At 39.3% G+C, this 21,572-nt stretch overlaps 2 protein-coding genes and 1 long non-coding RNA gene across 8 annotated transcripts; all 3 read right to left on the bottom strand.

Annotated features, from left to right (window-relative positions):
• Positions 1–2,370: 2,370 nt before the first annotated feature.
• On the bottom strand, positions 2,371–4,200 carry LOC147496616 (uncharacterized). The gene is made up of 4 exons (XM_086562618.1): positions 4,086–4,200; positions 3,875–3,942; positions 3,607–3,771; positions 2,371–3,378 (listed from the first exon to the last, which is right to left on the bottom strand). Exons 1-4 carry the CDS (start codon positions 4,198–4,200, stop codon positions 2,371–2,373), a joined length of 1,356 nt encoding a protein of 451 aa, XP_086418744.1.
• Positions 4,201–10,727: 6,527 nt separating this feature from the next.
• On the bottom strand, positions 10,728–12,449 carry LOC147496617 (small ribosomal subunit protein uS10z/uS10x-like). The gene is given in 3 exon segments (XM_086562470.1): positions 10,728–11,014; positions 12,217–12,273; positions 12,276–12,449. Coding segments are annotated over 3 exon segments (351 nt in total). The 5' UTR covers positions 12,427–12,449; the 3' UTR covers positions 10,728–10,871.
• A 1,434-nt stretch (positions 12,450–13,883) lies between these two features.
• LOC147496618 (uncharacterized) lies at positions 13,884–20,987 on the bottom strand. 6 transcript variants are annotated; one of them, XR_015196626.1, is made up of 11 exons: positions 20,385–20,987; positions 20,241–20,289; positions 19,969–20,000; positions 19,081–19,136; positions 16,107–16,224; positions 15,882–15,931; positions 15,473–15,578; positions 15,274–15,367; positions 14,568–14,657; positions 14,410–14,493; positions 13,884–14,057 (listed from the first exon to the last, which is right to left on the bottom strand). It is a non-coding gene; the product is annotated as an uncharacterized LOC147496618 (long non-coding RNA). The 6 variants fall into 6 exon arrangements; XR_015196621.1 differs by lacking the exon at positions 15,274–15,367; XR_015196622.1 differs by lacking the exon at positions 15,274–15,367 and having other exon boundaries at positions 15,882–15,967.
• Between the last annotated feature and the right edge of the window lie 585 nt (positions 20,988–21,572).

Genomic DNA, 21,572 nt, shown 5'->3' on the forward strand with positions numbered 1-21,572 from the left:
CCTGAAAAGCCCAGCACCCCAGCAGCGGCCCCCTTCAACGACGCCCAGGAAGAAGTGGCTGCCACCGATAACCTTCCCCGCTCCCCAGTATATGAAGAGATTTCCAACCCTACCGCGGCTAGCGTTGAGACCCTTGCCGAGACACTGGAGAATGTTACTGCCGCACACACCACTACACCTTCTGAAGAAGCCTCTAATGTCTTACCAGCCACCGACTCTCCCTCTGAGAAGCTCTAAAAAATACTCTATGTCTTCCGCAGCTTTTGTAATAAGTCATTTTATCCCCTCTAGGCCACTAATGGCAATACAATTGTTATGTTTATGTTTGAATATTAATCTCTTTCATGTGTGATGTTTGATTTTGCTTGGCATATTTATCATCTCTTCCCCTGTGGTTTGGTCTCTTCACTTTACTCCGATGTAACTCTTGCCCTGTCTTTTTCTCGATGTTTGGCTATTCCACCAACTTTAAGCCAGCCTCCATGTCCTCGACTAGTTCCTTGCATTAGTGATGGGCTCGTTCCCCTCGTTGTTTTTATGATGGTTGAGCATATCTGCAAACGACTCCAATCCCCTCTATCTCTATCCATGTTTGGGCCTCATGCCCCCATGTGGTGCTAGTATCCTTAGTCCGCGAAGGGCTCGCCCCCGCTCCGCTATCTCTCTCCGCACTGGGACTTCATGTCCCCTTTGCGATTTGCACCGTTCCCCCACAGAGGGCTCATCCCACTCTGCGGTTCTGCAATCTCAGTAGTCCCTTGAGGCAACTCATCTTACCCCGGGCTCATCTCTAGCCTCATATCAGCGAAAGGCTCATCCCCTCCGCTGTCTCTCCCCATCCTTGGGCTCCATGCCCCACGTACTATGTACGCCTTTTTCCCGCTCTGCGGGTTTCATAGTTTTTGAAAAACCATTAGGGACCCTCTGCGGTCTCGTTGGCATTTCACGTCTCGTAGTTATTTTGGACTCCTACCTCTATAAACAATGATTTCTTCTCAAAAGTGTTGTTGCATTATATATTTACCTACAGTGCCAAATTCAGGCAATAGATTTCCATTACATTCAAGTGTGGAATTTTTTTAACATTCTCACATTCCACGGCTTCTCTATCAGTTTGCCTTCCGGTGTCTGCAACCTGTAGGCATAGCTAGTAAATTCGTGGACGGCAAAAGTTCGATACGTCAATTATTCGCCTAAGATTCGAAATTTTCAACAATAATACTTTTAAATATTCGGTCCAATAAAACGCTAACGGTAAAAATACGATATACGTGTTTTAAACGGGTATAATACGAATATATTTCTTTAAAATTTGGCTATATATTTTACATTTAAAATTTTGATATATAAGTATATAACGTTTTTATTTTTATTTTTACAATTTTATTCATGAAAAAATAATACAAATGTCATTTTATTCGCCAAACCTTATAATTCGTGAATAATTCGCGAATAATTCGGCAATTATAAGCCCGACCCAACCAATTCGCGAATTAAACCGTATCATTCAAAAATTCGCCGAATTATTCGTTTTATTCGCCAAACCTTATAATTCGCGAATAATTCGGCGAATTACTAGCTATGCCTGTAGGTGCCCGCCCCTCCAATATCCACCACCGTGTAAGGTCCCTCCCAATTTGGACCCAGTTTTTCATCTTTCTCTTTCTTGGTGCTAGGTGTCACTCGGCGGAGCACCAGGTCACCTATGTGGAACTGCCTTGGCTTGACCCTCCTGTTGTACTATTTTTGCAACCTCCGGTGGTACTCCTCCAGCCTTATACGGGCACTGTCTCTTCTTTCCTCTGCTAGATTCAGATCTGCTGCTAAGATTCTCCAGTTTGAACCCTCCTCCACGATCTTTGTTCGCGTTGTAACTGCCACCACCTCCGACGGGATCACGACCTCCACCCCATAAGCTAATGAAAATGGGGTCTCTTGTGTGGATGACCGAGGTGTGGTCCGGTAGGCCCATAATACATGACTAAGCTCGTCAGCCCACGCCCCCTTCTTATCCTCCAACTTCCTCTTTAGGTTGTTCATGATGGTCTTGTTGGAGGACTCGGCCTGTCCGTTGACCTCGGGGTTATAAGGGGACGAGAACCCCTGTCTTACTTTGTAGGTTTGCAATAACCTGGCCACCTTTGCTCCCATAAACTGAGTTCCATTGTCTGCTATGATGGCGTACAACAACCCAAATCTGCAGATAATATTCTCCCATAAAAACTTGATGACTTGCGCTTCCTTCACCTGCTGCAGGGGTACAACTTCAATCCATTTTGTGAAATAATCCATGACCGCGAGCATGAACCTCCTTTTACCACTGGCCATGGGCAGCAGTCCTACTATGTCCATTGCCCACATAGCAAAAGATCACGGACTTGAGACATTGTGAAGGAATTCAGCAGGGGTGAATATCAACTGTGCAAATCTCTGACATTTGTCACACCTCTTAGCATATTCCACGGCATCCCTCTTCATGTGGGGCCAGAAATACCCCTGTGTCAGTAGCCGATGTGCCGTTGTTCTCCTCGCAGAATGGCTCCCGCAATCTCCCTCGTGTAGTTCTGCCAACACCTCTTGGGACAATCGTGGACCCAAACATTTTAGAAGTGGTCCACTGAAGTTTTTCTGATATAACTCTCCTTCTAGTAGGACGTATCTCCGAGATGTCTGCTCCCATCTCCTTCTTTCCCTTTTATCTATGACTTCCTTTCCTGCCAAAAAGTCCTTAATAGGCTCCATCCAACCCTCATCCTCTTCCCCGACCTGGCAAATCTCCATCTCATCCTCGGTGCTCGGTTTCTCCAGCCTTCCCACGTGTATTACTCTCTCCTCCGACCCGGGAATTACAGCTGCTACATATGCTAGGGCATCGGCGTGTCTGTTCTCTCCCCAACCCAAATGAAGGAAACAGAGTTTTGTGAATTTCTCGGCTCGTCTACGCACCACATCCAAATATTTTGCCATCCTGGGACATCGAGCGGCGAACCCCCCGTTCATTTGACACACCACCAAGTTTGAATTAGAATAGACTGTCAGCTCCTTCACTCCTAAATCCTCGGCCATTCTCAATCCGGCGATCACCGCTTCATACTCCACTTCATTGCTGGACGCCGCGAACCCGAGTTTCATGGTTTGCTCTATTCTGCTATTATCAGGTGTAACCAACACGACTCCTATGCCGCTGCATGCATCGGTAGCCGATCCATCCGCGAATACCCTCCATCCATTCCTCTTATCCCACGGGTCTAGAAGGTCTGGCTCACTCTCCCGCTCCGGTTCCATAATCATTTTCTCTCCCCACGTGGGATCCTCTGCAGGGAACTCTGCCAGAAACTCAGCCACCGCCACCGCCTGCGCCTTCTCTGCAGTTCTTATCTAATATTGTATCTCATAGGAACTCAGCATCACTGCCCACTTCAACATTCTACCAGATTTTTCCGTTCTCAGTGCTTGCCTCAAAGGCAAATTCGTTACCACCACCACCACATGCGCTTCAAAGTAGGGATTCAGCTTCAGGGTTGAAAATACTAATGCCAAGGCATACCTCTCAATTCTACTATATCGCGTCTCTGCATCTAACAAAGTCTTGCTCTGAAAATATACCGGCTTCTCCGCCTTGTCGACCACCCGAACTAGAACCGAGCTAACTGCATACTCCGTGGCCCCCAAGTACAAATACAACTTCTCCCCGGTCTCGGGCTGCGACAGCAATGGAACTTTGCCCAAATATATTTTCAATTCCTGGAATGCCTCCTCGCACTCCGCCGTCTATACAAAATCCGGTGTGCTCCTCAACAGTCGATACAGTGGTCTGCACTTATCAGATGACTTGGAAATGAATCTATTTAGGGCCGCGACCCTTCCTGCTAACCGATGTACTTCCTTCACATTCCGCGGAGATGGCATCTCCACCAGGGACCTTATCTGCTCGAGGTTCCCCTATAAGTAACGATGTACCCCAAAAACTTTTCTGTACGTAGTCACTCCGAAAGTACACTTCTCAGGGTTCAATTTCAAGTTGTATTTACGTAGTATCCCGAAGGTTTCTTGCAACCCCTCGATATGTTCCTCTTCTGACATACTTTTCTCCACCATGTCGTCTATATAAATCTCAATTCCCTTCCGAATCTTGCTTTCAAACATTTTCTCACCCAACCGCTGGAAGGTTGCCCCTACATTTTTCAAACCAAACGGCATCCTCGTATAGCAGTAAGTTCCGCCCTCCACCACAAATGAGGTCTTCTCCTTATCGGGCCCATACATCGCGACCTGATTATACCCCATTGACGCGTCCATGAAGGAAAAAATCTTGAACCCGGCCATCCTGTCCACTAACTCATCTACTCGCGGCATGGGATAGTTATCCTTTGGACACTCTTGATTTACATCAGTAAAGTCTACGCACATACGTACTTTCCCATTCTTTTTTGGTACCGTGACTACATTAGATAATCATTTTGTGAACTCTACCTCTCGGATTATTCCCGCCCTTTTCAATCTTGCGACCTCTTCCCAGATCCCTTCTGCATATTTTGGTCTAATACTGCGCATCTTTTGCCTCACGGGTTTGGCGTTCTCTTTCATATGCAATTGATGACATGCAAACTCGGGGTCCATCCAAGTAACATCCTCTATTGTCCAAGCGAAGACATCTCTATTATTTGACAATAACTGTATCAACTTACCCCTCCACTCCTCGGGCAAATTGGATCCTATCGATGTGAACTTCACCTCTTCCCCTATCCCAATATTCACCACCTCTATCTCGTCGAGCGTCTTTGGATCCGCCGTTGTCTCACCCTCCCCCTCCCCCGAGGTGCACTGTAATTGCTATGCCAGCCTCTTCCTAGGATTGGAAGCCTCTCCTTCTGATCCACTGATCAACCGCTTCACGGTTCCCCGATGATTGTTTTTTGCAGTAACTTGATCACTGTAGACCTCATACATGCCCGTAGGGGTGGGGAATCGTATTACCTGATAATACGTTGATGGGACCACCTTCATCTCATGAATCCACCGCCTTCCCAAGATCGCATTGTATTGCGAAGCCGAATCCACCACCATGAAACGGGCGAAAACTGTCACCGGCCCAGTTGTCACAGGTAGTAAGAGTTCCCCCATGGGCTCTGTCATACTTCCATTAAATCCATACAAATTAGTTCACAAAGGACGCAACTGCTTAGGATCAACTCCCATTTCCTCCAAGGCACCTCTGAACAACAGATCTACCGCACTCTCACAATCAATCAACACCCTTTTCACCATGTAATTCCCCATTGCCACCATAATAACCAATGCGTCTTCATGTGGTGAGTCCACTGCTCGTAGGTCCGCGTTGCTAAACATGATTCTCTCTTTTTCCGCCGCTGCCACCGCTCGCTGTCGAGGCCTATCCGTTCTCTCACTAATCTGCTGGATGCTCGTGGTCCACCGTATCTTGTCTCTATGAACGTTATGACCTCCCCACTGTAAATCATGTTGATGGTTCCCAGTATCCTTCCCTGCGGCGGTATGGGCTCCTCATTCCGACCGTCTCTCACAAATTCTCCCATCCTCCCTTTTTCCACCATTCTCTGAACCAACCATTTTAGAGCGTAACAGTCATTCGTCTTATGATTCCTTATCTGATGATACGCACAGAAAGGCTTCTCCGGTATCTCCATTGGTGTGGTTCGCGATCCCTCATACCCCGGCAAATTCTTTATTAAGGGTAAGATCTTATTGAGCGGTTTGTTCAGTGGAGTCTGTTCCATCTCGTGGTATGGCTTCCTCTCCCTGTACTCTCTTCGGATTCCTTCTCCGCTTCCCTCTGCTCGCGCTCCGTACCCGCGGCATCTCCCACTTTCTTTTTCCGACGTCCCCACTTTCGGGCGTTCTCGATCCTTCTCCAAAGACAACACGGCCTTCCCCGTCCTCTTGGACTCCTTCTGCATAAAATCTTTATATCTTATATATTTCTCCACTCGTGGATACATTTCATCTAGTGTCGCGATCTCATTCTTGGCCACGGATTGGTGCAAGCCTCCCTCAAAGGCTATCACCGCTGTCCTCTCATCCAGATTTTCAACTTTCAATGTCTCTGCCTTGAACCAACACAGAAACTCCCTAACTGATTCCGTGGATCTTTGTCGCACATTGAATAGAGCCGCGATGTCCACCACCCGCCTTTTCTGATATATGAAGTGATCTATGAACGCCTGCTCCAACTCCTGGAAATTCTTGATGCTCCCCGTTGGCAATCTGTAATACCAATCCGACACCCCTTTTTTAAGACTAGCCGGGAACATCATACATCGCAGACCGTCATACCTAGCCTCCTGCCAGAGTGGCATCTACTGCCGAAAATGATGAATGTGGTCCGCTGGATTCCCTTTGTCGTCATAACTCTCGAACCTCGGCTGGGTAAACCACTTTTGAACCTCTGAAACCCATATGTCATCTACTAGTGGGTTGCGATTCAACCCAACCACCACTTGACTGGCCGCTCCCCCGCGCTCCTTCATCTGTCGCCGGTTTGCCTCCCTATCAGTGTCTATCATTTCTTGGACTTGCTCCATTGTCAACCCTGCTACCGGGTTTTCTACTATATTCGGCCCGGGCTCCTCCTCATCTTCAGATCCCTCATTTTCGGACCCCTCACTTAACTCTTCTCCGACCTCCTCCTCCGTCTTCTCTCTCTCTCTTCGCAGCTCATCGTTCTCCTCTCTCAGCCTCTCAATCTCCTCTCGCATCAGGCGTGTTTCTTCCGCTGCTCGTCCTTCTTCTAGTTCTTCTCCCTCCTCAATTACCGCTTCCGGCGTCGGCTCATGAACCCTAACCTTCTTTGGCCTACCCACTGCTCTCTTCGGTGCCATTTCTAAGTTGTTTTTCTCTAGTCCCCACGGACGGCGCCAAATGTAGTGACCCTAAATCTCTATCCCACCAAATCTCTCTTTTTCTCTCTTTTCTTCTCTCTCTCACTATTCTCTCCTTTCTTCTCACCCTAGCGGCCCTCTTTTTCTCATCCCACCTCTTCTTTATATATCCCTCTCCTCTCTTTCTAGGTCGTCCATCTGTCGCATCATCACATGGCTCTCCTTCATACCGTACGCATGCCACGTCGCGGTCTAGGATTCCGCGGTACTGATCTCGTACTTCCCGTCTTTTCCATCTTATGTTGCGTCCTATCCGCTGCACCGCTGACCCAATCCAACTTCTAACCCTATGCCACTACAATCATCTTCTTCATCATGATCTCAGGTACATTTTATTTTGGTCATTTCATAGTATTTCTTTGGTTGTCTCCCCATCTAACTGATTCTTATTTGTAGTCCACATTAGCGCCCTTTCTTTAGTTGCAACAATATGCAATTGTGATTAATATGGATTACAATTTGTAAATGACAGAATGCGAACATCTATCTTAATGCTTCTACTGGATGTTTGCTTATAGTGTGGTTTACTTTTCCCTCCCCTATTCCAATTTTACAAGTGCCTATGATGTGTTATTCTACTGTTTGAATGTGTTATTCTACCGTTGAAGCTCTATTTGAGGACATATTTTTTGGAAAATTGAGTATGTCATTTATATTTTTGCATGTATAATTATGAAATGCATGTGGGTTTTCATTGTTCTAGGTGTGTTCCCTGTAATATAAATTTTGTTGTTGTTACTTTTACAGATTGGCATGTCTAAATTGAAGGTTTTGGAGGAGAAGGATCTTAAGGGAGGGATATGGGCTTCCCATGGTAAATATCTCCAAGCCGGCCCTTTTGGTTTTTGCAAATATTTATATTACTCGCTTTCTATTGGTGTTCAAATATGGTGCGTGATTCTATGGGCCTTAAAGCAGGAGATATCTAGAGGCATATTTTTTTTTATCTTAAATGTCTATCATGTATTATGTGTTTGTGTGTGTGTGTGTGTGTGTGGGGGGGGGGGGGAGGGATTAACAATAGTTAAGTTCTCCAGGAGAAATGGATGCTGATATGAAATCGTTATATAATTTTCTTTAGATTTGAGTTTTAGACAACTTTAAATACTACATCCTTTGGAATACTCAAGCAAGGAAGACCGTGGAATTTTTTGGTGGAATTCAAAGTAGATGAAGCAACTTTGATAATCCAAGTTTGAAATACATTGGTTCAGCAGGGTACCAAATATAGGGGCTGGTTTAGAAGAAAAATAGTTTTAGGAGAAAATAAAATACCGACAAAGTGAAGGTAAACCAGGATGGCAATTTTTTGGTTATCCCTGCTGTTTTTTTCCCCATAGGAGATCCACATGAATATTGGAGGGATTTTGGGGAAACCTTTCGCTAGGATGGACTATGTTTTTTAAGGTTGTCCAAGACAAGTAAGGTGCCCTGGCTGCCAAGGCGGCAATGTTTTGTGAAAATAGTTGCATATTGTTATCAAAAGTCGTCTAAATGTCGAATGGATTAGTTTAGAAACCTTTGCGCTTCGCTTCACCCCTAATAACTTAGAGAATAATAACATTGCCACATTCATTACACCATAACAGCCTATTTGTAACGGATATACATCCGTTACAAAAAATATTAGTAACGGTTATCTTGCGTTGACACAAAAGTGTGACAAATATTACTAACGGATATTTGTAACACTTATTATCCGTTACAAATTTTACTAACGGATTTTGTAACAGATATTATCCATTACAAAATACCGACAACAATAGTTAAGTTCTCCAGGAGAAATGGATGCTGATATGAAATCGTTATATAACTTTTCTTTAGAGTTGAGTTTTAGACAACTTTAAATATTACATCCTTCGGAATACTCAAGAAAGGAAGACCGTGGAATTTTTCGGTGGAATTCAAAGTAGATGAAGCAACTTTGATAATCCAAGTTTGAAATACATTGGTTCAGCAGGGGACCAAATATAGGGGCTGGTTTAGAAGAAAAATAGTTTTAAGAGAAAATAAAATACCGACAAAGTGAAGGTAAACCAGGATGGAAATTTTTTGGTTATCCCTGCTGTTTTTTTCCCCATAGGAGATCCACGTGGATATTGGAGGGATTTTGGGGAAACCTTTCGCTAGGATAGACTATGTTTTTTAAGGTCGTCCAAGGCGAGTAAGGCGCCCTGGCTACCAAGGTGGCAATGTTTTGTGAAAATAGTTGCATATTGTTATCAAAAGTCCTCTAAATGTCGAATGGGTTAGTTTAGAAACCTTTGCGCTACGCTTCACCCCTAATAACTTAGAGAATAATAACATCGTCACATTCACTACACCATAACAGCCTATTTGTAACAGATATACATCCGTTACAAAAAATATTAGTAACGGTTATCTTGCGTTGACACAAAAGTGTGACAAATATTACTAACGGATATTTGTAACACTTATTATCCGTTACAAAATTTACTAACGGTTACAAAATTTACTAACAGATTTTGTAACGGATATATCCGTTACAAAATACCGACAAAGTGAAGGTAAACTAGGATGGAAATTTTTTTGTTATCCCTGCTGTTTTTTTCCCCATAGGAGATCCACATGGATATTGGAGGGATTTTGGTGAAACCTTTCGCTAGGATAGACTATGTTTTTTAAGGTTTGTCCAAGGCGAGTAAGGCATAGTACAAAATATCGGGATATGGCAAAATATCGATCTCTGATTTATGGATATGTATCGTGGATATATCCCCCTGTGTGGGGATATATTACATTGGGGCATCTGCAAATATCGTGGATATATCGATAAATATCCACAAATATCCACAGACTATGTGTGGGTATTTCTGACTGCAAATATCGTTGATATATCAAGATATATCGACAAATATCGATAAATATCGATAAATATTTACAAATCAACTATATTTTCTTTGAATGTGGTCATTGTAAAGGTTGAATTTGATTAGTCCTTACAAGTGTGAATAATGGGGAAGATTGTGATGGGTCGAGTTTTGACTGAGCTCGCTTTGGGACAAGCTGCCTACGTATCAAGTTTTTGTGATAAACTTGAATAAAGTCGGACGTAGTTTCTCTCCTCTGTTTTATAGGTAAGTACCCAATGCTTCCCCCTTTTCCTCTGTCAGCTATATACACCACACCTTCACACTACTCACATGTAGAACTCGAAGTCCCAACCTCAGCCCATCTAGAAGAAAACTTAGGTTGAAAACGGTAAAAATCTTAAATTTTAACAAACTAGATTTCTGACGGGCTTTCTTTGGGATAGCACAACTCTTTCCACAGATATCCAAAAACAACGAGGCTTTTTGCGTTGTAAAGATAACACACAGACCTTACTTCTTTATGTTTTATAAAAATTCTCAATCTCATTCTAAATATACTAAAACTAGACTCGAACACAGTCTTGCAGAAACTGATTTCTGGCCGACCGCTTTCTTTCAACCAAATTTTGTGATACTGTATCTATCTCCACAGGACTCCCAATGTGTCAAGGCCAATTGGGTTGGAAAGCTAACACACAGGTCTTACTTTTTCATGTTTTAGCATGGGTTCGAATCTCAACCAAACTATGTGAAAACGTGGCTCCAAAACTGATGCAGATCCTGATTTTAAGAAGACAGGTTTCTGACGATGTATCTTATCGACTGCCTAACTTTTCACACTCGCAATCAAATAAAGAAAGAATTCTTGTAATAAAAAGCAGACCTAACAAGGTCTAAAATAAAACTTGCCCAACACAAGAAATAAGCTCTAAGCCAGGGAAGTTCAAGCATGAACACAACCGATAGCACAATTATATCTGGCCAAATATCGTGGATAGCATCGGAAGCACAAAATAGTCTTACAAAAGATACAAAAGAAATAGTCAATTCAAAACCACATCAGAAAGAGAATCTATTTATCAAGTGCAACAGAATAAATGACAAGGGCAAAGCAATATTCTCATGGATCCGCGATTGTAACCTCAACCTCGACACCAGGTTCAATGGTGATGGAGGTGATCTGCTTCACTACTTCAGAGGAGCTAACAAGGTCGATCACTCTTTTGTGAACACGGAGCTCAAAACGATCAAACGTGTTTGTTCCTGTCAAACAAATTAAAAAGAAAAGTCAGTTTTCGATCATTTCTATAATCAGATCGAATAAGGGGGATGGGATTGGGATGTTCCAATGGCTTGGCCAAGAATTTCATATGAACTCTTGACCATCCATTGCTTCCACCCAAATTTTCCCACAGCAAAAAGAAAGAAAAAAATAATATGAATATTCCATCTCAACAACAATACATTGACTGCAAAGACATATCATTTGCCACAACTGAACCTATCATTAATTTTAAGGAATAATTAATGCATAAAAGAATTGCTTCCCAGTCCATGGACAATGTAAAACTCTTAACAATCGACAAAAGCTTACAATCACATTTAGCATTGATGGCTTTATCAATAATAGATCATATTCATCATAAGAAAAGGAACCATTGCTCACTTAAACAAGTCAAGTTTTTCTGATAAAAAAAACTGTGGGATTCATATCAGATAACATAGAATCCATATCATTTGCCGTACAAATTTTTTAAGCCTTAGTTAGACTAGAAAGGATTGGAAGCCTTTTTTTGGTATTGATAAGATGAAGAACATTTAAAAGAAATGTAGCAAAAGGGCCAAATTCACAATCAGTGAAAGAGGATTGCAAGCATTAAAGCTTAAATGCTATGTTTGAGTATAGGTACATACAGATGGTTAGAGATACAAAACTCTACCACACAAACGATGGTCTTCCCCTCACAAACAAAAAATAAAAAAACCCTTCAGATCGATACATGCATGCTAATAGCATGTAGTAACATCACAATCACAATGAAATAACCAGCCCTGAGTAACTCTTCATTCTTTAATCTAGTTAATCACAAACCATACATCCATATCAACAAATCAACCACGTCAGAAAAATCCGAGATAAAATCCAAAAATGTTTAAAACTAGAGAAAATTCCCGTCATTCCAACTCCTAGTCTCGCATTTTTTTTCTAACAATCAAAATCTCCATTTATATTTACTTTTATTGCAAAACTCTTGAACATATTCAGTTGATAATAAATAGGCAGGATTTAAAACTAGGGCAAACACTTTTTCAAACAAACCCGACAAAACAAAACAAATAAATGGCTTTAGATCCATTTTATTAGGCTTATTAAATAATTTCATTTCTCACAATTTCCACAAAACAACCTAGCAAATAAAATGAACCATACTAAATAAACCACGAGGAGGTTAAAAAACAATTACCTTCACCACAAGGGGATTTCCTAGTAGTAATTTTAAGAACCTTAGTAGGCATTCTCCGGTCCCTTTGACTCTCAGTAGCTTCTCCTTCGCTCCACGAACAAGATCAGCACAAACTTTTTCAAGATTCTTAACGTTCTTGGAAGAAAGAGTGATTCTAATACGGTGTTCATCCTTTGGTGGTTCTTCAAATCCAGCTTTAGCTGGTTTCATTACTCATTATCACAGCGGTTGCCATGATTGATAGATTGATTCACTACACAACAGAGAGAGATTGAGAAATGAGGTAGGGTTTAAAGTGATCACAAAATTGATGGTAAATATCGTGGATAGAATAAATTTTTGTTATATCGTCGAAATATCGCGATATATCTACAAATATCGTCGATACTTACACTAGCATTTATCCAATTGAATATCGCGATATTTCTGTGCCCATCTCTAATTTCTCGATATATATCGCGATATACTATGGAGTAAGGCGCCCTTGCTGCCAAGGCGGCAATGTTTTGTGAAAATAGTTGCATATTGTTATCAAAAATCGTCTAAATGTCGAATGGGTTAGTTTAGAAACCTTTGCGCTTTGCTTCACCCCTAATAACTTAGAGAATAATAACATCGCCACATTCACTACACCATAACAGCCTATTTGTAATGGATATACATCCGTTACAAAAAATATTAGTAACGGTTATCTTGCGTTGACACAAAAGTGTGACAAATATTAGTAACGGATGTTTGTAACACTTATTATCTGTTACAAAATTTACTACCAGTTACAAAATTTACTAACGGATTATCCGTTTCAAAATACCGACAAAGTGAAGGTAAACCAGGATGGAAATTTTTTGGTTATCCTTGCTGTTTTTTTTCCCATAGGAGATCCACATGGATATTGGAGGGATTTTGGGGAAACCTTTCGCTAGGATAGACTATATTTTTTAAAGTTGTCCAAGGCGAGTAAGGCGCCCTGGCTACCAAGGCGGCAATGTTTTGTAAAAATAGTTGCATATTATTATCAAAAGTCATCTAAATATGGAATGGGTTAGTTTAGAAACATTTGCGCTTCGCTTCACCCCTAATAACTTAAAGAATAATAACATCGCAACATTCACTACACCATAACAGTCTATTTGTAACAGATATACATCCGTTACAAAAAATTATTAGTAACGGTTATCTTGCGTTGACACAAAAATGTGACAAATATTACTAATGGATATTTGTAATACTTATTATCCGTTACAAAATTTACTAACGGTTATAAAGTGTCACTGAAATTAATTTCAGTAACTGATACTTAACCGTTAGAATTCATTAGTAACGGTTACCAAATTTGTTTGTCCACTATCTGTCAGTAACGGATATAAACGTCACTTTGATTTTCTATTGCTAACGGTTCTGTATCCGTTACTAACGAATTTCCATTGTATAAAAAAAATTAATTGGTTTCTCTGGCCCTTTTATATATAGGCCACCTGTATTGGTGCACGTACCTGTTCCTGCACTTTTTTTACTCCACAATGTATCATTTAAGTTCTTCTATTCATCTATAACTCTAACAAACTCTAGTAATTAAATTCCTTCCATTCATCCACACAACGAAACGTAATGAAAAACAACAAAATGTTCTAAATGCCCACGCCAACCAGAACAACTCATTACACCCATCTATCAACACTAAATAAATAAGCAAAAACCAAGCTTCTAGTTAAAGTGTTTATCAATTTTCATCAACAAAAAATTAAAACTAAAGCAAAGAAACAATAACAGAGCTGCATAAATGACTCCACTGCATAAAAGCTTTGCATATTCGTTCCATAGTGGAAAAGCTTGAATACCACCTGGAATGAAAAAAATGGAACACATGAACAATATATATGTCTATTCAGTATATTACTTTAACAATAAACTAACAAACTATTTTCTAGTGTTATTTAAGTTAACCCTTTGGAACTTAAGGGGTTTGGGCAATAGTGAGACTTTGATCTTAGGGCTTAGTGATTTAATTACTACTACTATTTGCTGATATTCTAATACTACTACTATCTGCTCTTATATTACTATTGTGCCATTGAAATCTATACCATGGCTACGCTATTGGCCAAGGTGGGTATCCCCACCCACTAGTATATAAAATAAGCAAAGGACTACAAAATGATAAAAGAAAACTATACATTGAGAAAAAAAACACACCATTGACTCCTGAAACTTAGCTCCAAGATAGCCACTGGTAGCTCGGAAATGGTTATCTATAAGCAAATAATATGCAATGGTGGCCTGAAAAGGTTTCAACAAATTACACCAATGAAGTGGAAAAAATATCAAGATCGCCATGAAACATCAGATAGTACCTCATTTTGTACTCTGCTGCAAAGAGATTCAGTTAATTGACTCCTGTCAAATCCCATCTTAATCACTTCCAGGAGAATGTCTTCATCAATCTGAAATTACATAAATTGCGGCAAAAAAATAACATCAGGATTACAGAGTGACTCAAACAAAGGTAAACAACATAACTGTATCTATCAGCAGTGGACCACTACATAAGCCATCCAGCAAAATTTATGAAAACTTCTCAGTGATTGGGTTTGAGTAAAACAAAATCCAAATGAGATTTACAAATACTAAGAATGATTTCAGTATTTGATAAATTTAACAGATAGTTGTCAGAGTACACTATTACATACTTTACAGTCACAATTGACATTTCTAAAATATATAGGATAAAACTTCAAAACAATATATGGAAGCTTATGCTACAATGCTCTACAACAGCTTATATGTGTCATAACAAGTCGCACCGAAGAACTTAGTGAACATAAGACAAGGTTAAACAACAATTCCAAACATTAAATCAACACCCTGGAAACAAAAGCGAATTCGCAGATATCCATCCAGAACTAGCAGTAGTATTAGAATATCAGCATCAATTAATTGCATTCAAACAAATGATCATACCATTCATTTTTTCAGCTACAACAAAAGCAAGCCAAATTCAGATGCATACCAATCAACCAATAAAAAGTTACTAACAAAATTTCATATTAATAAACGTACTCTGCACCTAAATCTCTGTTAGTCCTAGAACGAACTCTCACAACATGTGAGTGAACCTCACACGAAACAAGGTACTGCATCTTAGCATAAACCCCTAACCAAATTCAAGGCATCATTAGAAATCAGTCTATCAAATCAACAAAAAAAGACATTTGCACAAAACCGAAAGAGCAGCAATTTCATAACCAATATAAAATACCTTTTTTTTTAGTAGTGATGAGCTAAGCTAGATCTCTGGAAGGCTCTGCGTTTGTTGTTGAGTTTTCGGAATCTAATTGGTGCTGGACCAATAGAGTGTTGTTACCCTATATGAAGCAGAGAAATTTGATTGAGCCATGTTTTGATGCTTGAGATTGAGCTTAGTTGTACTCTTAAATAAATTCATTTGGAACTCTATAAAATCCTGACGAAAAATAAGATTCCACACATAATCTTAGCACATAATAATCTATCACCTTGGACCTAAAAAAGACGAATGATCCAAATTACAAAAACAGAGGACTTAGAAGACTAAACTAAGGTAGATAGGTAAAAAGAAATAGAATTTGATACATAAGGAAAAAACAGACATAAAGTATGTACTATCTATTCTATGTCCATTGTACTACCTGATAGGTAACTGCAGGCCATTCCTTTTTGACTTCTCTATTTCCAGCCACTGCAGGCCATACTCTATTTCATTTACCAAGCAAAACTGAAGAAGAGAGTGGAGAGAAACAGGAAAAGAAGAAAAAAAAAAAAGTGGGAGAGGAGAAGTGAAGTGAAGAACATAAAAAGAGAGTGGGGAGAGGCTGGAGAAGAAAACAAAAAAAAGTACGAGTGTAGGAACGTACCTTGAGAGTGGAGAGAAGACCTGGAACGCTGGAGTGGAGGCGTGAGATAGTTGAAAGTGAGGAATGATCATCAGTAGAGCTCCCTTAGACATTACAACCCAATGAACTGCTCCCATTCCTATTGAGAATGAAAGTTAGAACATAAGTAACTTTAGCACCAGCACCTTCAAATAGAACGAAAGAGCAGCTATCATATAGTAGAGGACCACCCTGTTCTAGAAGTTTACAACACAACTCCGGTGACTAAAAACATAGCCTAAGTAAGAAATGATAATTCAAGTGCAATTATACGATGAATGCATTTATTTTTCAAACATGCCATTTGGTGGAAGAAGGATCGACATTTAGTGTCCGTTTAGTGAGTCCAAGAGGTAATGAAACTAACACCAGTTGACAACTCAGTTTCTACTTTCTACTTTTATCACTCTAGTCCTTGATGTTAAAAGTAATTGTTTAGTGTCTCCCCTTACTCCACATTTCACCTTCAGATGGAAATAAGAATATATACAACTCATTAGCTACAGATTTCAGACAGAAGGCCAGACCTGAAGTTCTGGAAATCAAGTTAAATATTTATACAAAGAGTGTTGAACCTACAGTGAAGGTCCTTGTTGCAACAGAAGTGCCTTCATCAGGGACAAACAAACCATACAATAGAGCCATGTGCACAACAGTGAAATAAGCAGAGTCTTCTCGCGATAAAAAGCAAAATCATAACCGAAGAGAACAATATTGTTAACGCAATACATGTGAAACTTACCAATACTGTTAAAGCAATACATGTGAAACTTACCACTAAAATTGGTAATTCTTCAGAAATGACATTTTTGATTTAACGACATCACCACGCTTGAGCCAAATCTCACATAATGCAGCCAACAGATATGCTATTGCGATTCTCTAAAGGAAACAAATGCTTGTTCATCAATATATTTCAAAGGAAACAACACACCATACACATTAACAATATGAATTCTTTTATCTATCCCTTCCATTCGCAGGAAGTTCTCCCTTAAAAACCCTGGTATCAGGATGATAATATATATATCTCCCCAGAGACGAGAAGCAAATTTTGCGACATCAAATGAGATCCCATGGAGCTTAACATACAGCTTGGCAAATGAATGCAGTGTGAAAGACTAGCCTGCGTTTGCACTTGCAAAACAAACATTTCCACCTACGGTGTGAATGGCCTCGAGTCGCAGAAGCGGCAGAGATGTGGTCAGATCTCTAAATGCAATGAATTTGGGCTCATTAATTAGAAAACAGACAAAGTACTATCTATCCTATGTAGGTTGTCCTGGCCAAATCCAACTCCAACTAAGATAAAAAATGTGCTCAAAATCGATTGCATCCCACGAAAGCGCATCACTGTACAAGTAGCTAGCATTCTCGGAACACCCTCAAGGCTATTTCAACACGAGTAGTAGGTGCACTGTCTTCTTCAATCATATTTACAACCCCCTATTTGAATCAGCTATAATAACTATTAACCAATGAATTAAGACTACCACTAAGAAATCAGTTTGAATAACATCCACCATATTATTTAATGCACTGGACAAAATTCTGCATATTAGTTAAGACATTGGAAATGAGACCTGCACTTATTCCACATCCACAAAGAATAGAAGCCTCATTTGGAAACCAATTGGAAGAAAGCACGTTGAAGCTCTTGAAGGAAAATAAACACTAAAGTTACAATAGACTAAGAAGGAGGGTCGTTACTAAAGAGAAAATAATCAAAGTATTCTATAGACTATATATCCTAAAAAAGCATTGAATCATTCATTAACCAACAGGTTACAGTTTAAGTGTTTGGAGGATTCTAGTTTGAATCTTAAGAAATTAAAGCAGGCTTTACTGTATAGAGTAAAAAACATCAAATAATTCCAAAGGACTAAACAAAAGTAACAAAATAAAGCTTCAACAAGTCAACACAAGCAATTTGAACAGAGTTCTCTAGGATCTTCTACCACTTTGATGCCTCACCCCCTTGATTAGATTATTGTTAAAAGAATATCCTTATTCAATAAGTTCTGTTACAGCAACAAAATAGCAAAAGAAGATCAAAAAGTCAAATGTTAGTTAAAAATCTAAAGGATTTAACTGTGTGTCGCATCAACCATACGTCCATACTATCCACTAGGCAAAAGAAAAACAAACAAGACCACTATATATCAAGGTCCGAACATCCCAAAAGAAATGTAAGGGGAAAACAAGACATGACCCTTGCTTAACTAGCACCAACACTGCCCTTGTCCTTCTATTAACTTATAAGCAGACTTGCCGTTCTTCTACTATGAAATCTACTGGTCACTGTAAAAACACATTAATCATACACACTCAAATACTCAATGCTCTCATGCAAGAACAACAAAAACAGTTATTACATTCAACTATAATCATCAACGGAATAGAGTAAAAAATAGACACGTTCGACGGCTCAATAAATAGTGTTTACCAATTAGCATTTACCCATGACGGAACCATGTTGCACCTTAACCTCAGGCTTAAGCATTAAACAAGCCATGGCAGAACTTAACATTTAAAAATCAGCTAATTAATCAAATTCGCTTGACAACAAGTTCAGCTTTTAGCCTATTACCCTATATGTTCGGCATTGTTAAAAAAAATATTGTGTTTCTAACACCTAAAGTTTTTTGTTTCACACTTCCTCGAATACTCTGTGTTCACCTATATGAAATTAATGCACGGGAACCATATTCCTAAAAACAGTTTTGCTCCTTATTCATAATAATTCAGTTACTCAATAAAATTTCGGTAATATTCATGTTGGTGAAGTAAATTTTTCTATCTTTCTAACAACAAAATCAACAAAAACTTTAACCTGCAAACAGTAGATAATATGAAAAATACCAAACCAGGAAATAATCGCACAAAATTTGAGTTTAACAGTTTAAATTGTACTGAAGAAATAAACGCAAACAACAAATTAAATGAAAAACTATACCTTGCGTGAGACAATTGTTCCTGCAATTGGGGAGAGAGTGCGTGTCTCGCTTGTTCCTAAAAAAGGAATTCACTCAATTGCAAAGAGGAAGAAGACAATCAACTAACCTTGAATGTTTAGATTCTTTTACCAATTACAATATCTTATTTTCAAAGAGCTACTGGTACTACTTCAACGCCGATTTTGAGTGAAGAAGAGAGATTCATGGGAGAGCTAAGAGCAAATAATCCCTACTGGTATTATTAAACTTGGAAACCCTAGCAGCACAAGTGAAGAGGGAGATAGAGTTGTGGGAGAGATAGAGCCACACAAGAGCAATTACCTGTGAAGCATATATGGAACGCGGGCTTTTTGTTTGTGAGTTGGTTTTTTTAACTAATTGAGTGTGTGCAAGGATAGAAATAATCAAAACAATCACATAAACGCAAGGTATTCATAACAGTTTCAGTGGAAATGTCACACAATGTTCCATCCAGTCATCCACACATGTATTCTTTAAAGTAAACATCACAAAAAGTATGTCAAAAAACTTTTGTGACGGTCTAGGATACAAAGGTGACAAAAACTCTTTCAAAACAGTCACAAAAGGCCTATTATGTACTAGTGTCCCTTAATCCCCTTTAAAACCATGTTCTCTATCTTAAATTATAATTTAATATCTACGTACATGTGACTTCAAACAACAGCAAGACCATTTCTTATCCTTATTAATAAGTAGTTAATGCCATTACATCAAGACAAGCATACCAACACTAAAATTACATCAGACTGTTACCAACATAGAAAGTTCATTTTCTTAATTTACACTTGTAAAGCATTGGGTTTGCCAATGCATGGAATTAACTAAAACCATAAAAAGAATAACATTGACTTTGTTTTGTAAGATACCTGGATTCCACTCATAATCTGCTTGATTCTCTCTACATCCAAGTATCCAACAAAGGAGCATATAAGAAACAAAAGAAATACATAGTTTAGAGTAGACAAGATAAAATGGTTAGCAAATTAAATTGCTTGAAAAGGCTTAATGCACAACAGTTCAAAGAGTACACTTAAAACTAAGTACATGATGCTTATAAGTGTCGGGAACTTCCCTGGTATACAAGGCGCTATTTTATACTTGAGTCTGAGATATATACAAAAGAAACTTAAACGCTTACGTGACTAGCCAAACTTTGTAGAGCTGAAAAGAGAAGCCTCCATTTCTTCCTGCAATTAATGTTCACACGGTCATATTCAAATAGGTATATCATAACATAACGTTATTACATTTCACTGATAAAGTGAAAGACTAAAATAAAAACCTGGGAATAAGATTGAGATTGAGGGCCATCAGTCTTCTATTCCAATTTCTGAGTTAGCATTCATTAGCATCAGGTTCTATTGGAGCTTCAAGTGGCTACCCCAATGCGACTTCATTCAAACGTTAGTTATCTTACAACTTCCATGTTCAGAAATTCTTTCTGGAATTTTATCAAATAAATCGTAGACACCTTACACCAATGCCAGACTCTTCTTCAACAACTCAAGTCTAAATGCAAGAAACCTCAAAGAACATACTGAATCATAAACCAGAAAACAAAATTATATAGCTTATTACCCAAACTTTGAGTTACCATTGGTGACAAAATCAACGACTGCTCCTTTGATATTTGAGATGATTTGATAACTTAAGAACATAGATCAATTATTACTTTAGTAAATCTGAAATCAACATTGATCAAAAAGGGAGGAAGAGAAGATGAACAAGAAGAAAAGGAGGGGGGAAGAGAAGTCGGACGACTTAGCCACAACACACTCCTGTTTTAATTTGGGTTGGGTTTGGAATTTAGATGAGCGCGAGACCATAAAAAACTCCCGCTTAAGTTTCTGCTTTTTTTTCAACGTGATTTATTTTTTCTTTTTTAACAAAGTGATTTTTCCTTTTTCTTTCCCAACGTCACATAATATTACCAATGGATACTTGTATTGCTAACGGATTTTAAATGTTTTAAATTACCTAACGGATGTATATGTGTTACTAATGAAAATTCTCATTGGTTGCAAATTAGTCCAAATGGTGTAGTGATTCAGAGTTCCTAGAAAGGTAGGAGAGAAACATGACTAAGATAACAAATCAGAGCTCACATCAGTTACATTGGGCCTATATATATCCATTGTACAAGTGGTAAGTAGATGTGTTTTCGGGATTTTCCGGTGTCTAGAATTATTACTGGTCTGCGTTTTTAAATGGTTTTATCGAGGTTGGTGTTCTGAGGTTTTATTGCATCTTTATACTAATCATTTGTGCTTAATCAGTTCTGCTGGATCTTTTTCCTATTTAATGTTAAGGCATTTTGATGAGTTTGGGTTTTAGATACATATTGTTGGTTTTGGGTTGGACAAAATCCACCGTGTTCTGGTCCCTTTAATGAGCATTCAGTGTATACATTTTCCGTTTATTTGATTTTGAAGGCCTATCGAAATCTAACACTGAGTTGTCTTTGTTGTTC

This window comes from Coptis chinensis, chromosome 5 (assembly GCF_015680905.1).
Source record: "Coptis chinensis isolate HL-2020 chromosome 5, ASM1568090v1, whole genome shotgun sequence".
Lineage (NCBI taxonomy): Eukaryota > Viridiplantae > Streptophyta > Magnoliopsida > Ranunculales > Ranunculaceae > Coptis > Coptis chinensis.

What these genes read in the sequence shown, in the direction of transcription:
- LOC147496616 (XM_086562618.1), bottom strand. Translation starts at nt 4,200, where the DNA reads ATGCCGTTTGGTTTGAAAAATGTAGGGGCAACCTTCCAGCGGTTGGGT. An exon ending in AGACGACATGGTGGAGAAAA is followed by an intron (nt 3,943 to 4,085) that starts GTATGTCAGAAG and finishes CGTTACTTATAG; the next exon opens with GGGAACCTCGAGCAGATAAG. An exon ending in TCGACAAGGCGGAGAAGCCG is followed by an intron (nt 3,379 to 3,606) that starts GTATATTTTCAG and finishes ATACAATATTAG; the next exon opens with ATAAGAACTGCAGAGAAGGC.